The sequence below is a fragment of the Bufo bufo genome, chromosome 4, assembly GCF_905171765.1.
Source record: "Bufo bufo chromosome 4, aBufBuf1.1, whole genome shotgun sequence".
NCBI classification, from domain to species: Eukaryota; Metazoa; Chordata; class Amphibia; order Anura; family Bufonidae; genus Bufo; species Bufo bufo.
Genome location: NC_053392.1, coordinates 134,176,259 through 134,191,919, shown reverse-complemented (window position 1 = coordinate 134,191,919; position 15,661 = coordinate 134,176,259). Strand labels below are relative to the sequence as shown.

General features: G+C 42.3%; 1 protein-coding gene across 1 annotated transcript in view; it reads left to right on the top strand.

The window, feature by feature from the left end:
• PROC (protein C, inactivator of coagulation factors Va and VIIIa) overlaps nt 1-15,661 on the top strand; it is a 100,430-nt gene that overhangs the window by 23,254 nt on the left and 61,515 nt on the right. Inside the window, exons 5-6 of the mRNA XM_040427946.1 lie at nt 1,131-1,241; nt 12,927-13,067. Coding sequence (XP_040283880.1) covers nt 1,131-1,241; nt 12,927-13,067 — 252 coding nt within the window. The remainder of the gene's footprint in view (nt 1-1,130; nt 1,242-12,926; nt 13,068-15,661) is intronic.

Genomic DNA, 15,661 nt, shown 5'->3' with positions numbered 1-15,661 from the left:
CGGACACCTGAACGCAGGTGTGAAAGTAGCCTAACATGGTTATAATGGAAAATAATAACATTCTTTAATACAGAATTCTAAGCAAAATGTCCCTTGAGGGTTAAAAAATTATAAAAAAATTACTCACCTCATCCACTTGATCACGTGGTGAGCGCGATTACGTCATCAAAGATCCTTTTGCAGGTCCTCAAAGAAGAAGAAAGAAGACGATAACGGCTGCGCGATCAAGTGGATGAGGTGAGTAATTTTTTTATTATTTTTTAACCCTCAAGGGACATTTTACTTAGCATTCTGTATTAAAGAATGCTATAATTTTCCATTATAACCATGTTATAATGGAAAATAATAAAGTGAATGGACCTCATCCCTATTTATTATCATCTCCTTAGCAACCATCCGTGAAAATCGCATTGCATCCGCACTTGCTTGCGGATGCAATGCGATTTTCATGCAGCCCCATTCACTTCTATGGGGCCTGCTTTGCGTGAAAAATGCAGAATATAGAACATGCTGCGATTTTCACGCAATGCACAAGTGATGCGTGAAAAACATTGCTCGTGTACACAGCCTCATTGAAATGAATGGGTCAGGATTCAGTGCGGGTGCAATGCGTTCACGTCACGCATTGCACCCGTGCGGAAAACTCGCCTGTGTGAAAGGGGCCTTAAAAATTTAACTTAGAAGTGCAGCGCTGCGAGGGATATTTTTAATTTGCGCCCGCAACAATTTGTTGTCATGTGACGCCCTAGGCAGTCATCTATCCCCACCTACCCTTCGTCCCGACCCTGCTTGCCAGTATCATTTGTCTCTTGTTGTTAATGCTGGTTTTGGTATAGTGTTTTATGCAGTATCAGCATGGTGGTAATGTTGTGATCTTATGTGACCATGGGGTATCAGTATTATATGGACTCTTTATAGTGTTATTATTGGTAATGTTGGTCTTGGTATACTGTGTGTGTGTGTGTATAATAAGGGGCGTTTCCACAGGTTAGGGGGTGCAGTATTTGTGTTGCTTTGAAAACCCATGCTACGCCACTGTTCCCCCGGTATTCATAAACTAGAAATACAGGAAAGGTAATAATATTTAGAGACATAGTATTAACAGTAGTAAAGTGCTATGTATTTTTTAGATGGAGATCAATGTCTCTCAAATCCTTGTGCACATGGAACCTGCAAAGATGGAATAGGAAAATTTGACTGTACCTGCCCACGAGGATGGGAAGGAAAACTTTGTTCTGATGGTGAGTGTCTAAATACATTACCGTATATAGTGGGTTGTTTCTTTTCACTTTCTGCTTTTGTAGCCGTCTGGATTGAAAATACTAGCAGAGGACTTCCCTGCCTGATTCCCTGCCCCTTTTGAAAACACATTGCGGAAAGTTCATCTAATGGGGTTATCAGACAAACCCCGACATTTGCCAGGGAAGAGCGAGGAGCTCCCCATATAACGAAGATTTATTTAATTTCACAAGTACAAATGGGGTTAAAGTCCCCATAGGTACAACCAGACAGAGACAGGTTAATATACAGTAGTGATCAATTAATTAATTAACCATGGACCCTGGAGCCAATATAAAAAATTTTTTTAAGGAAGAGGGAAGTTTTACTGCCTATGGACTACAGGAAATGAAAATTTCAGTAAGTAAACATTTGTTTTCCTGGATGTCCTATGACAACACAAGCACAAATAGGATTTGTGACCACCCATACGTGTTTTTACTGTGGTCACTAAGGGGCTTTAGGCTGTGCTGCCGCTTTTAATAAAAAATTATGGGTCCTGGGAAGCGGCAATGCAAAAACATTTTTTTCCTTTTAAAAAAAGGGGTTTTATTGCAAAAAAGTAGTAAAAATGTAAAAAAAATTGATGATATTTGGTATCACTGTAATTGTACTGATGCAGAGAATAAAGATATTATGTTATTTAAACCGAAAAAATGAATGCCGTAAAATTTATAACGTAAAAATGCAGTGGGCAGAAGACTGTATGGTTTTCCCATCTCCCTCCCAGAAAGAGTAATAAAAGTTAATCAGAAAGTTATGTGTACCCAAAATGGCGCCATTAAAATCACAATTTTTCCGCAAAAAAAACAAGCCCTTATACAGCTATATCAACGGAAAAATAAAAAAGATATAGCTCTTGGAACAAGACGATGAAAAAAGGAAGAAAACGCTTGGTCAGTAAGGGCCAAAAACAGGCTGGTAACTAAGGGGTTAAAGTGTTTAAATCATATTCCTTTACAGTGAGAACGGTAGCCTGAAATTCATCATTAAGGGTGAAGATGTTGAGCATGTGGCCTCATTGCAAATTTATTACGGTGGAATATGTCCCAGTTCAATCTCGGAGGTGGAAATGGAGCAGTTGAGTGTGCTCTTACATGAAGAAAAGACTGAAGAGACTTGTAGAACTTCTCAATAGTCCCCCTGATCTACTGAGCTAGGTAACAATACTTGCTCAAACTCTTATTGGGCCCTTGATATTGAGGAACAGAGCCTCAGACTTTCTGAAGGTATCTGTATTTTGGGTGTATGTTAAGACAGCTCTTCTGACATCAGAGTAGTGCCTTTCCTCCTTTTCCTGACCTTGTGGAAATAGCAAAAAAAGCAGGACAATCTCCAGGGTAATGTTTCTTATTTATGAAATTTTAGGGAGGAAACTAGGCATGGTTCATAAATAATTAGGACAAAACCGTAGATCTCTGACATAAGTTTCATTGTTTGACAATCCTGTAGCTCACTAATACGCCTTTCAGAGGTTGATGGCAACTATCGAGAAGATTTTGAAAATGATTAAATCTGAGAGAAGAGTCTCCTAATGGTGTAAAACTGAGGTTTAGTCAGTGCGCCTGAAGAGTCTCTGTGAAGATAATGGTCAGAAAAACTGCTTCACAGCTGTGCGTTAATGGTGGTGAATTGCACCTTGCATGTTAAACTTCAAGCTTTTTTTAAAATCCATTCTGCAAAATGTTGTAAGCCTGGAAATCAGGGGCGTTGCCAGGGTCTGAAAACATCCGTGGCACAAGCCCACTGTGTTGAAATTGCACATTAAAGGTATGCTAAAAGGGGTGTTCTGGTTTACGCAAATGAAGTCATTATATAATACAACATTCGGTAACTTTCCAATATCTGTTATGTTTAATTTCCTCACCACTGCAGAAATCTTTGCTTGGGCCCTGTAATATTGATGGGAGTGGACCTTGGGCACCCCCACAGATCATCCCCCCACCCCCTTGTACTTGTTCCGCTGATCCGCTACTTGAGGGCTGCGCGGGCACGAGTTCAGTCACTTTGGTGATCAATCCCGCCCTGCAGCGCGTGATCCCGCGAGACGCAGGAGGGGATTGCGCACCGAAGTCACTGAACTCATGCCCGCGCAGCCCGCAAGTAGCGGATCAGCGGAACAAGTACGAGGGGGGGTGGGGGGGGGATGATCTGTGGTGGGTTGCCCAGGTCCAATCGATATTAAAGGGCCCTGGAATAGCCAAATAAAAAAAATGCTACCAGGCCAGCATAACATTCGGGGCACTGGACTCAAGCCCCGAATGTTTGGACCTAACGACGCCCCCGGTGGAAATTCTAACCAGTCCATGCCAGCTTGGATGAGGGAGAAAAATGACCCTCTGGGAGAGGATGTCTGGAAAGCCTGCCAGTCTCCAGAAGTTTCCCATCAAAAGTGACCACAGAAGGGAGAACCAGGAGAAGTGGGATAATGGCTCTGACTTCTGGACTGCACCTCCAGAGTCTTTCTGAGCACTCTCGCACTGATGGAAGCTGTAGGAATGCATACACCAGCTTCTCCTCCCAGCTAATCGACAGACCATCTTCACTATGAGCATGGTGAGATCGATACAAAGAGACAAAGTTTAATACTTAAGTATATCCCTTCTGCGTCATGACTCTAGCGTTGGTTTTCCGAGAGAAAATTGTAGAGTTGTGGTTCCACTCTCCTGGATGAAGCTCTGTTCCAGTCTATTTGTTGATGTAAACCTTTGATAAGTAATTTGACTGAACAACTGAACAAGCATTTGTTGATTGCCAGGTACGGTTAGAAGTGAGCTGAGCCCAGTCTGATAGCCCTGAAAACTTTCAGGTTGAATGATAACCACTTCTTTTGCCACAATTTTTGAATTCACAATCTGTATACAGTCCCAGACAGAGGCATCTGTAGTGAGGACTGAGGCTAAAGGAATCAGATTGATCACTTAGTGGATGCTGGGGTGTTAGCCACCACTACAGCTCTTGGCAAGTTGATGGATGCATCCAAAAGTTCCTCGTCCTGGCTCTTGTGGCATCTGTTCCAGGAAGTGCATATATTACAGATGAAGACTGTTTTGTGTGTACTATGATTTTGAGGAACTTCCTGTGTGTGGGTAATATAGGAATGTGCAGGTAGATATCCGTAAGATGTATTGTGGCCAGAAAATTGTTCTTCTTCAAAATTACCATGATTGATCAAACAGTTTTCATTTTGAATTTCCTCTATACCAGGAACCTCTCTCTTAAGATGGTACTTATAATTCCACCTTTACCTAAAATCCCTGGAGGAGATGAAGAACATCTGGATTATTTTTTGTGTTTGGAGAAAAAGGCATCTGGAAGGAATTCTCTAAACTCTTATTATTGAGGAGACCAAAGTGCCTGACAGGGTCCTGGACCATACAGAAGGAAGAATTTAAATTGCTGGGCCTGAATTTTGAAGATCTTCTTTTTGACCCCCGAAAGATCAAAGGGGGCGATTTTCTTAGTGTCTGAACTTGGCTCCTTTACCATTGATCAGAGACTTTGAAATTTCCCTGCTTGGGGATCAAACATGAACACGGGTGAATTTGCAGATTGCAGAAATAGTTATTGGATGGAACATCCCAGGCCACTGTTTAATCCAAATAGCTGTTCTGGAAGCATTACTGACCTAGAGAGAAATAAAATACACTGGCTTCTTCTTTCTGCTCAGCTTTATAGGGTCCATGGTGATGGTTAATTAATTGTTGATAGATACTGGCTTATTAACCTGTCTGTCTGGTTATACCTAGGGGGACTTTAATCCCATTTGTAATTGTGCTGTTGTAGGACGACCAAGATACATTAGATTGTTGGGTTAATCCATCAATACAAAAAAAAAATTTAAAAAATTATGTTAAAGAAGATAAAAGTAAAAGGGAATTGAAACAAGTGATTCCGCAGAGGATTAGGTAAGGTTTTATAAAGGTAGAAGCATTTAAAAACGCTAAGAGAGAAATACCTGGGATTTTATATGAACCGTAAAAGTACGAGATTGGAATTTGTCTATTTACTATTAATATTTTTTTGGGTATATGAACACTTTAATATATGTTTTTTGTAAAACACCATACAAGGGTTGTTAATTGGTTGGATCCAAGTTGTGACCTTAGAATTTTAGTGTCCTTGACTGTAATAATATGCAATGCCTCACTAAAAGACTTTTTAATGTGAATAAATCTATTTTGTAGCAAAAAAAGTTATATGTAGCAATTATTAGTAAGGGTGACTTCAACACACGGGCAGATTTTGTCGTAGCTAAATTTCTGAGATTGATAATTAGTTCAATGCAACCTGAATGGGGCGTTAGAGAGATTCATGTGCTTTCCGCCAAAACTATCTATTCAGATACCGTAAACGAAATTGATTTTCAGTGGCAGCAATTATTTTGTAGCAAAATCTACTGCGTGTGGGCACCCCAAGATTGGCAGTACACATTCAGTGTTGATCAGGTTTTGTGATGCAGGGGGTTTTTTGAAGCCCATAAACAGATGTGTGATCATAAAGAGACAAAAAAGTATAAGGCCCCTTTCACATGGGCGAGTTTCAGGCGCGGGTGCAATGCGTGAGGTGAACGCATTGCACCCACACTGAATCCGGACCCATTAATTTCTATGGGGCTGTCCACATGACAGTGATTTGTCACGCATCACTTGTGGGTTGCGTGGAAAAATCGCAGCATGCTCTATATTGTGCGTTTTCACGCAACGCAGGCCCCATAGAAGTGAATGGGACTCGTGAAAAATTGCAACCATCCGCAGCAAGTGCAGATGCGGTGCGATTTTTCACGCATGGTTGCTAGGGGTGACGATTGGGATGGTGATCCGATCTTTATTATTTCCCGTATAACATGGTTAGAAGGGAGATATAATAGCATTCTTACTACAGAATGCAAAGTAAATTAGGGATGGAGGGGTTAAAAAAATAAATAAAATTAAACTCACCTCATCCACCTGTTCGCGCTGCCCATCTCGTCTTTTTTCTTCTTCTTTGATAACCTGGGAGGAAAAGGACCTTTGGGGACGTCACTGCGCTCATCACATAGCCCATCACCATGGTGATGGACCGTGTGATGGACCATGTAATGAGCGCTGAGGCCATCACATGGCCATCACAATGTGCCCATCACCATGGTGATGGAGCCATGTGATGAGCGCAGTGACGTCACCAAAGGTCTTTTTCCTCCCAGGTCCTCAAAGAAGAAAATGAAGACTAGCCGGGCAGCGCAAACAAGTGGATGAGGTGAGTTTAAATTTAATTTAATTTTATTTTTAACCCTCCATCCCTAATTTACTTTGCATTCTGTAGTAAGAATGCTATTATTATCCCTTATAACCATGTTATAAGGGAAAATAATAAATATTTACACAACACCGATCCCAAACCCGAACTTCTGTGAAAAAGTCCGGGTTCGGGTCTGGGTACCAAACTTACCGATTTTTCTCACACGCATGCAAAACGCATTAACACGCTTTGCACTCGCGGGGAAAAATCACGCATTTTCCCGCAACGCACCCGCATCTTTTCCGCACGTCACCCGCAACGCCTGTGTGAAAGAGGCCTAACAGTATCAGGACTGGATCATAAGAGGAGAGAAATGATAAAGGACAGGATGAATCCACTCCTGGTTTTGCTTTCAAAACTGCATCAAGAAACCTGACCAAGTGACCGCATCCTAAGGCCTAGTTCACACGAACGTGTGTGATCTGTGGCCGTATTGCGGCCCGCAAATTGCGGGCCACAATACACGGCCACAGTTCCGTGTGCATTCCGCATCACGGATGCGGACCCATTCACTTCAATGGGTCCGCAAATCCGGAATTGCGGAACGGCCGCACGGAACGGGACCCCTCGGAAGCACTACGGAGTGCTTCCGTGGGGTTGCGTCCCGTACTTCCGTTCCGCAAAAAGATAGAACATGTCCTATCTTTTTGCGGAATGGGCGGATCGCGGACCCATTAAAGTGAATGGTTCCGCGATCCGATGCGGCTGACATACAGCCGGCGAGTGTGCATTGCGGCCCGCAATTTGCAGGCCGCAGCACGGGTCACACACGTTCGTGTGAACTCGGCCTTAGGTTGCTGACACACGTTCAGGTTTTTTTGTGCAGTTTTTGAAGCCAAAACAAGAAGTGGATTAAAAAAAAAGAAATGTATTATCTGTCCTTAAAGGGGTTGTACCAAGTACTAACGTTATCACCTATAGGTGGGGGTCTGACCGTTTGGACCCCAGCACGCATACTGCCACTCCATTCAGTGTGCTTGGGACCACCGGAGATAGTCAAGTACTGCACTCGGCTATGTCCAGCAGCCCCACAGAGAATGAATGGAGTGGCAGGGTGCATGCTCTGCCTGCCACTCTTTTAGGATGGAGCCTTTAATACTTGGCACAACCACTTTAATACTTTCTTCCTTTACGATTCACCTCTGATTTTAGTTTAAAAAATTGCATTAATAAAACTTGAACATGTAGCAGCACCTTAAAGGGGTTGTCTCAGCAAATGGCATTTATCATGCCATTTGCATACTTTAGGAAAACGTTCCCACCAGAGAGGCCAGCACCTTTTCCTATAGTGTGCAAGCACGGCCACTGCTGCTGGATTGCAAGGTGGTCGTAACCCCTGGAAATGAGCAGTGTATAATGTGATGGAAAATTGAATCAAGCCAGGAAAGGAGGCAATATGGACGTCACAATACATTAGTAAGTGCCTTCTATTAACTTTCTCTACATGATAAATGTCATATGCTGAAGTGAAACAACCACTTTAAAGTGGCTCTGTCACCAGGATTAACCCCATTAAACCAGAAATACTGGCTGGTATGTCTCATCATGGTTATTAAAATGTTATTTTCTTTTTGTCTCTATGCTAAACAACTTGTATTCATATGCAAATGGTAAGTTGGAGCACCAAGAGGTGGGGCTGAATCCTTTGAGCACTGCTTTGTAGCCCCCCCTCCCCCTCCTGTGCTCTACACACTCCCCCTCTCCTTCATTGACAGGGCTAGATATCCTCATGATGAGGGCAGAGCTATGTCCTAGCATCTGCATATAATATACACTATGTACTATAGCTTCGCCACACTGAGATCTGCTCAGAAAGCTAATATACATATTACTGCTTTATTCACAGGCACAATATATGATTATAAAGACACTAATAATATGTGTTAGCTTATAAGCATATAAAAAACATATATCTCTGTTTGTTAATGCTATAGCTTTATCCTAAGTGCATTGTTTTGCATGCAAAGATCCCAGGTTTGAATCCCTGGAGAGACTCCCAGGTTTTTTTCTTCAGATATTTTTTTTCTTCCACATTTAACTCATGATGAAAGTCTATATCCTTATCATATTGAGAATAATGTTTTTAAGCTTAAAAAGCTAATAAATATTGCAGATTTCTTTCTCATCATATATTGTGCCTGTGAGTAAACCAGTAAGGCCTCTTTCAGACGGGCGTTGTGGGAAAATGTGCGGGTGCGTTATGGGAACACCCGTGATTTTTCCGCGCGAGTGCAAAACATTCTAATTCATTTTGCACTCGCGTGAGAAAAATCATGCATGTTTTGTACCCAAACTCGAACTTCTTCACAGAAGTTCGGGCTTGGGATCGGTGTTCTGTAGATTGTATTATTTTCCCTTATAACATGGTTATAAGGGAAAATAATAGCATTCTGAATACAGAATGCATAGTAAAATAAAATAAAATAAAAAAAATAATTTAACTCACCTTAATCCACTTGATCGCAGAGGCCGGCATCTCCTTCTGTCTCCTTTGCTGAACAGGACCTGTGGTGAGCATTCATTACAGGAAAATGACCTGTGGTGACGTCACTCCGGTCATCACAAGATCATGTGATGACCGGAGTGACGTCACCACAGGTCATTTTCCTGTAATGAATGCTCACCACAGGTCCTGTTCAGCAAAGGATACAGAAGGAGATGCCGGCCTCCGCAATCAAGTGGATTAAGGTGAGTTAAATTATTATTATTATTTTTTTAACCCCTCCAGCGCTATCTTACTATGCATTCTGTATTCAGAATGCTATTATTTTCCCTTATAACCATGTTATAAGGGAAAATAATAATGATCGGGTCTCCATCCCGATTGTCTCCTAGCAACCGTGCGTGAAAATCGCACCGCATCCGCACTTGCTTGCGGATGCTTGCGATTTTCACGCAACCCCATTCACTTCTATGGGGCCTGCGTTAAGTGAAAAACGCAGAATATAGAGCATGCTGCTATTTTCACGCAACGCACAAGTGATGCGTGAAAATCACCGCTCATGTGAACAGCCCCATAGAAATGAATGGGTCGTATTCAGTGCGGGTGCAATGCGTTCAACTCACGCATGGCATCCGTGCGGAATACTCGCCCGTGTGAAAGGGGCCTAATCGTTTTCAGGTTTCTAAGCAAAAAATAAAAAAATAACCGTATTCTCAATATAGTAAGGTCTTTTACTACAGGTTGTGTTACAAAGCAGTGCTCACAGCAGTGGCATATCTATAGAGGTCACAGTTGCAACTGGGTCCCTAAGCCTAGGGGGCACACAGGGCCCCCCTTGCCAGTGGCACTGTATTTTTCCCTTTATAAGACACAGTGCATCTTATAAAGTGAATACTAGTGTGCATTTCCATTATGGAAGCTCTCACTAGTCTACAAGAGGCGGGAGGAGTGAAGCGCTGCGAGGGCTGTATTCACCCCTCCTCCGTGGTCTTCTCTGGACTGGAACAGCATCAGGACGTAATGCGCACACTTTGACCTGACGCTGCAGGCACTCAGGTGACAGTGCAGCGCGGGCCCATAGAAAACCAGGATCTAAGAGATCCAGGGATACCGCTGGACCTGCAGAGGAGCAGCGGACCAGGAGAGGTAAGTTAACTTATTTGAGGTCTGATAGTTAAGGGGGCCTGACCCAGAGGTCTAATGGTGATCTGATCTGAAGTCTGATACTGGAGGGGTCTGACATGGAGGTCTAATGGGGATCTGATCTGATATCTGAAATGGGGGTCTGATCTGAGGTCTGATACTGGGGGATCTGACATGGAGGTCTAATGGGGATCTGATCTGAAGTCTGATACTGGAGGGGTCTGACATGGGGGTCTAATGGGGATCTGATCTGATATCTGAAATGGGGGTCTGATCTGAGGTGTGATATGGGGATCTGATTTGATGATCTTATATGGGGATTTGATTTGAGTATGATATGCGGGTCTGATATGGGAGTCTGATCTGAAAGGTAAGTGGGTATTTTTTGTACTGGCGCACAATATAAGGGGTATTTTTTATTACTGGTGCACATTGTAAGGGAGTATTTGCACTGACGCACATCATAGGGGGGTATTTTTGTACTGACACACATGATAAGGGGGTATTTTTGTACTGGCACACATGATAAGGGGGTATTTTTATTGGCCCACATTATAGGGGGATATTTTTGTACTGGCAAACATTAAGGAATATTTTTCTACTGGCACAGATTATGAGGAGAATTATTACTACTGGGGGACTACGGGGAACATGATTACTAGTTTGAGCACAATGGAGGAATTATTCCTATTGGGGACACTGTTAGCACTAAGTACAGATAATTATTTATATTGGTAGGAGCACTATTTGGGGAGCACTATTACTGTGGGGTGCACCCTGACAGTATCAGCTTACCACAGTTACTTTTGGGGGACATTATGTTTACACTATTAGTGTCAAGGACACAATTTGCTGGGCGTAGTTATTTTTTAGGGCACTGTGTGCCAATAATTATTGAAGGGGGCACTATCTGTGTGGTACTAGTATCTTCAGGTGGACTGTTTCTGCACAGCAGGCACAATATTGGGGGTGGCAGGATGGGATGTTGAGAAGATGTGAGGATGATAAAAAATTAGGAAACTAAGATGTCTCTTTGTCAAACTGCAGAGATAAGAGAAGGCTGAAAGAAATCATCATGGCGGTCAGAATTAAGAGAATGAGAAAGAGGATATTTATATCAGAGGAGACGTCACTAGATGTAAAAGGTATGTGGGTCTGTATTACCATGTATGTAATGTTTTCCAAGTATCTCTTTAACAGTAGGGCTGGAGAGAAGGGGTTAGGTTGAGAATATGGCATGGGTATGGGGGGCACAGTTTAAATTTTTTCCTCAGGCAGCAGAAAGGAGGACCCAAGCTGAAGTCTTGCATTAGGACGCATGAGCCTTTAGCTACACCCTTGGCTCAAAGGATTCAGCCCCGCCTCCTGGTGCTCCAATGTCTCATTTACATATGAATGAAAATGCAGATTTCTCTGCATCTGTTTAGCATACAGACAAAAGAAAGGTATTGTTTTAATCAGCACGATAAGCCTTACCAGCCAGTATGTTTGTTTAATAGGATTGATCCTGGTGACAGAGCCGTTTTAAGATTGCCCATACAGAATGTGTACACTGAACAAACTGGAAAAGTATACATTTTCTGAAGAAACTGCCTAGGAAAATGTTTAAAATAACATCATAAACTTTATTTAATTTTCATAATAAAAATAGGGAAGGGGACACTGTGGTAATAAGAATAATCCCAGTTTGTCAGACCCCGCTGAGTGTGACCATGTGAATAACACTCAACCAAAAAGCCTCCTTTGCCCTGACAGGTGCAGTAAATTTGTGCTAATGCAAGTGTCGTGCAGCCAGAGAGCACCTTCAGGGAGGTGAGGTCAAGTGATAGCGGATACCGGCCACAGTTGGAGTAAGTCAAATAAGGCAACCAGCTGTGGGTGAGTTACACTAACATAACAGGTGTAACACATGCAGAATGCGATAATGTATAGTTTGTGCAGATTGTAGGTGCAGCTTCTGGGGCACAAGTATATAACTAGAGCCTCATGTGCGGCTGATGTATAATACCAGGTCTGGTGTGAGGTAGACCACCAGAATAGTGAATCCTGGTCCAGGCAAACTGCCCTGGATATTCAGCCTCCATGTGGGTAGCTATCAAGAACTGCCGTTCAATTGCTAAAACCCTGTCTGACTAAGTTAGTCATGTTCAATGCTGTATTTACTAGAAGTGTTTCTGCAGTCCTGGTTGGTTTTGGACTGCTTTATCAACAGCTGTGGCCACACAAGCGCCAGATAACGCTGCACATCATCAGTGTGGCGTCCTGTCCATAGTTTTAGCACCGGGGTTATGCCTATTATTACAATGTCCCCCTGTTTTTAATATGAGAATTAAATAAAGTTAACGTAATTTTAAACATTTTCCTAGGCAGTGACCATACAGAATGTGGCTTGGCAGCAGAATCTGCTTGCGTCTCACTGCCAATTTCCTAACCGTACCTGTACTTGCTGGGCTGCGCCTGTACATGCTGTTTGGAACAAATAGAATGTACACGGTGCGGCCGAGAAAGAAAGTGCTTGGAAAAAGACTTCATTGAAGAATCATGTCTCCCTTTGGTAATGATGCCTGCCACACAGAGAATGAGGTCATTCATTATTGATGTCCTAATCCTTGATAAAATTTAGATTTTCAGAGAAAAAGGTTTAAATATTGTCAATATTCACACATAATCACCAGTCCTACACTGTAAAAGATATACTTTATTATTCAGAACAGGAGCATTGACTGCCAACATTATATCATTGTACAACATTATGATGCTAACCCAATGTTCTTGCTTATAGAAGTGAAGCATTTCAACTGCTCCATTAATAATGGAGGTTGCATCCATTTCTGTAAAGAGACTGATAACAGTACGTCTCGTACCTGCAGCTGTGCTTCAGGATACAAGCTAGGTGATGACCATCGTAGCTGTCAACCAGTTGGTAAGTTCCTCTGAGGTTCCTCTGAGGTTCCCAGCTCCTAATCACCTCACCTATGGGCGTTACTACCAGGGTAGCAGGCATAGCATCTTCTATGCGACTAATAACTAATGGGGCCCATCTCCATCTACATCATGTGCAGTTAGTGATGTATATGGACAATGAAAGAGTGTATTCTTTTAGCATTTTTCTGTGCTGTGACATCACTGATTTGTTTATTTCTTTATTTATCATTCTTTTGTGACATCTCTGTGAGCTTTATTGCTGTACTGTGACATCATTGTGCACATTATACCCACTATTGTGACATCACTTTGTGCATTATGCCTGGGCATTAGGGAAACCAACATAACCATAAGTTTCCCGTGTTCTGAACTTCGCTTGAAGGTGGTCATGGTGAAGTAGGACACATTCCGGGTTTTGCTATGGGTCCTATTTACGCTGCTGTTCACCCACCCTATCCGTCTTCATGTTACTAGTGATATACATTTACAAAGAAAATGTAAAGATAATATGGTGATGGAGTCAATGTCAAAACAGTGGTCATGATTTCTGATATCTTGGTCTATTTTAGAAGGTGAAATATAACACTGTTTGTATCCTTAGGGTTGACCAGTTTTATGTCGCCTTTTATGTACCAGCTTTTTTGACCTAATAGAAAAACAAGAAAATAAAATTGTATAATTATTTGACCAGTTTAAGATCAGGCAATTTACTCCTCTTCCAAACCATATTCATTTTCGTTTTTCAAAAGCTTAACTTTTTTCATTCAGTTTTTTGAATAATTTCCTAGTTTATTATTTTGGTGATACTTGTGGCTTTATTTTGATGCCATTTGTATTAAGTCTAGTACATTTTTAAAGTGTGTCCCCTTTTTGTTATGGTTGTTTTAATAAGGCTACTTTCACACTGGCGTTTTAGCTTTCCGTTTGTGAGATCCGTTCAGGGCTCTCACATGCGGTCCAAAAGGGATCAGTTTTGCCCTAATGCATTCTGAATGGAAAAGGATCCGCTCAAAATGCATCAGTTTGCCTCTGGTCCGTCTCCATTCCGCTTTGGAGGCGGAAGCAGCATTTTGGTGTCCGTCTGACGAAACTGAGCCAAACGGATCCATTCTGAAACACAATGTAAGTCAATGGGGACAGATCCGTTTTCTATGACACAATCTGGCACAATAGAAAACAGATCCGTCCCCCATTGACTTTCAATGGTGTTTAAGACGGATTAGTCTTGGCTATGTTAAAGATAATACAAACGGATCCGTTCTGAACGGATGCAGACGGTTGTATTATCTGAACAGATCCGTCTGTGCAGATCCATGACCGATCCGCACCAAACGCGATTGTGAAAGTAGCCTAAATTTGATGTATAGTTTGCTGTTGCCAGGGGGTCGGGCTAGAAGTTGCAGTGTGAGCTAGTGGTGGCACTTTTTTATTATTTTTTTATTTTTTGGTCTCTATTTATTTTTCTTTACATATTAAGCCTCTCATAAGGTTATACAAGACCTTTTGGCGGAGGGGACTGCCTGTAACATTACGTTTTTATTGAGCGCTGTGATGGAGAAGGCAGGGACGGTAGAAACATCTTTGCTTCCTCAATGGGGAGCCTGGCTGTCACTGATGTTGCACAATCTTTCTGGAGCTGCTATCCCTCCAAGAAAGTTCCAAAATCTCCCTGTAGAGTTAACTGGACCACTCAGGCATTTATAGTCTATGGGCAGTCCAGGAGTGGTTAAATATGCAGTAATTAAAGGGATTCTGTCACCTCTTTTTACACTATAGAGATGCGGATCGCCGCTAGCATGTCCGCAATATACATGTCCCATATCTCTGAGTGGTTTTATTGAGTGTAAAAAATGATTTTATATATATATGTAAATCAGCCTGGTAAGGAGCCCAAGGGGCTGTACTAACCGTTCTGGAGCCCAGCCATGCCCCCCTGTGAAGGAGCCCAGCACCGCCTGTATCCACAAATCTCCTCCTTGCTCACAAAGTCAGATTGCCGTAATCTCGTGGTGCGTGAGCTCGCGCATGCGCAGCGCCGGCATAGTGTTCCTTCTCTGTGCTGGTACCAGCTTCAGGGAAGGAACTGCGCACCGCGAGATTACGGCGATCTGACTTTGTGAGCAAGGAGGAGATTCGGGCGTGGCTGGGCTCCAGAACAGTTAGTATAGCCCCTTGGGCTCCTTACCAGGCTGATTTACATATATATAAAATAATTTTTTACACTCAATAAAACCACTCAGAGATATGGGACAGGTATAATGCGGACATGCTAGCGGCGATCTAGCCGTGCATGTCCGCATCTCTATATATGTATGTGTTCATTTTATCTAGTGCTAGTATTTTTATTCATGATACGCCCTCCAATGTTTGACTTGGGTTAGTTGTCACATAGAAGGAATAACAGCTATTTGCATGGTTATGGACTAACTGAGTGATAATTTTAGTCATCACGGCTAGATATATTGTAGAGATGAGAAAATCATTTCTTAACTAATTAGATTCCTCATAAATTTGACAAAAATTCTTCTACCCAATGAATCCAAAGTTTTGGCGATTTGATTCAGACGTATCACGCAGAATGGCATCTGCCAT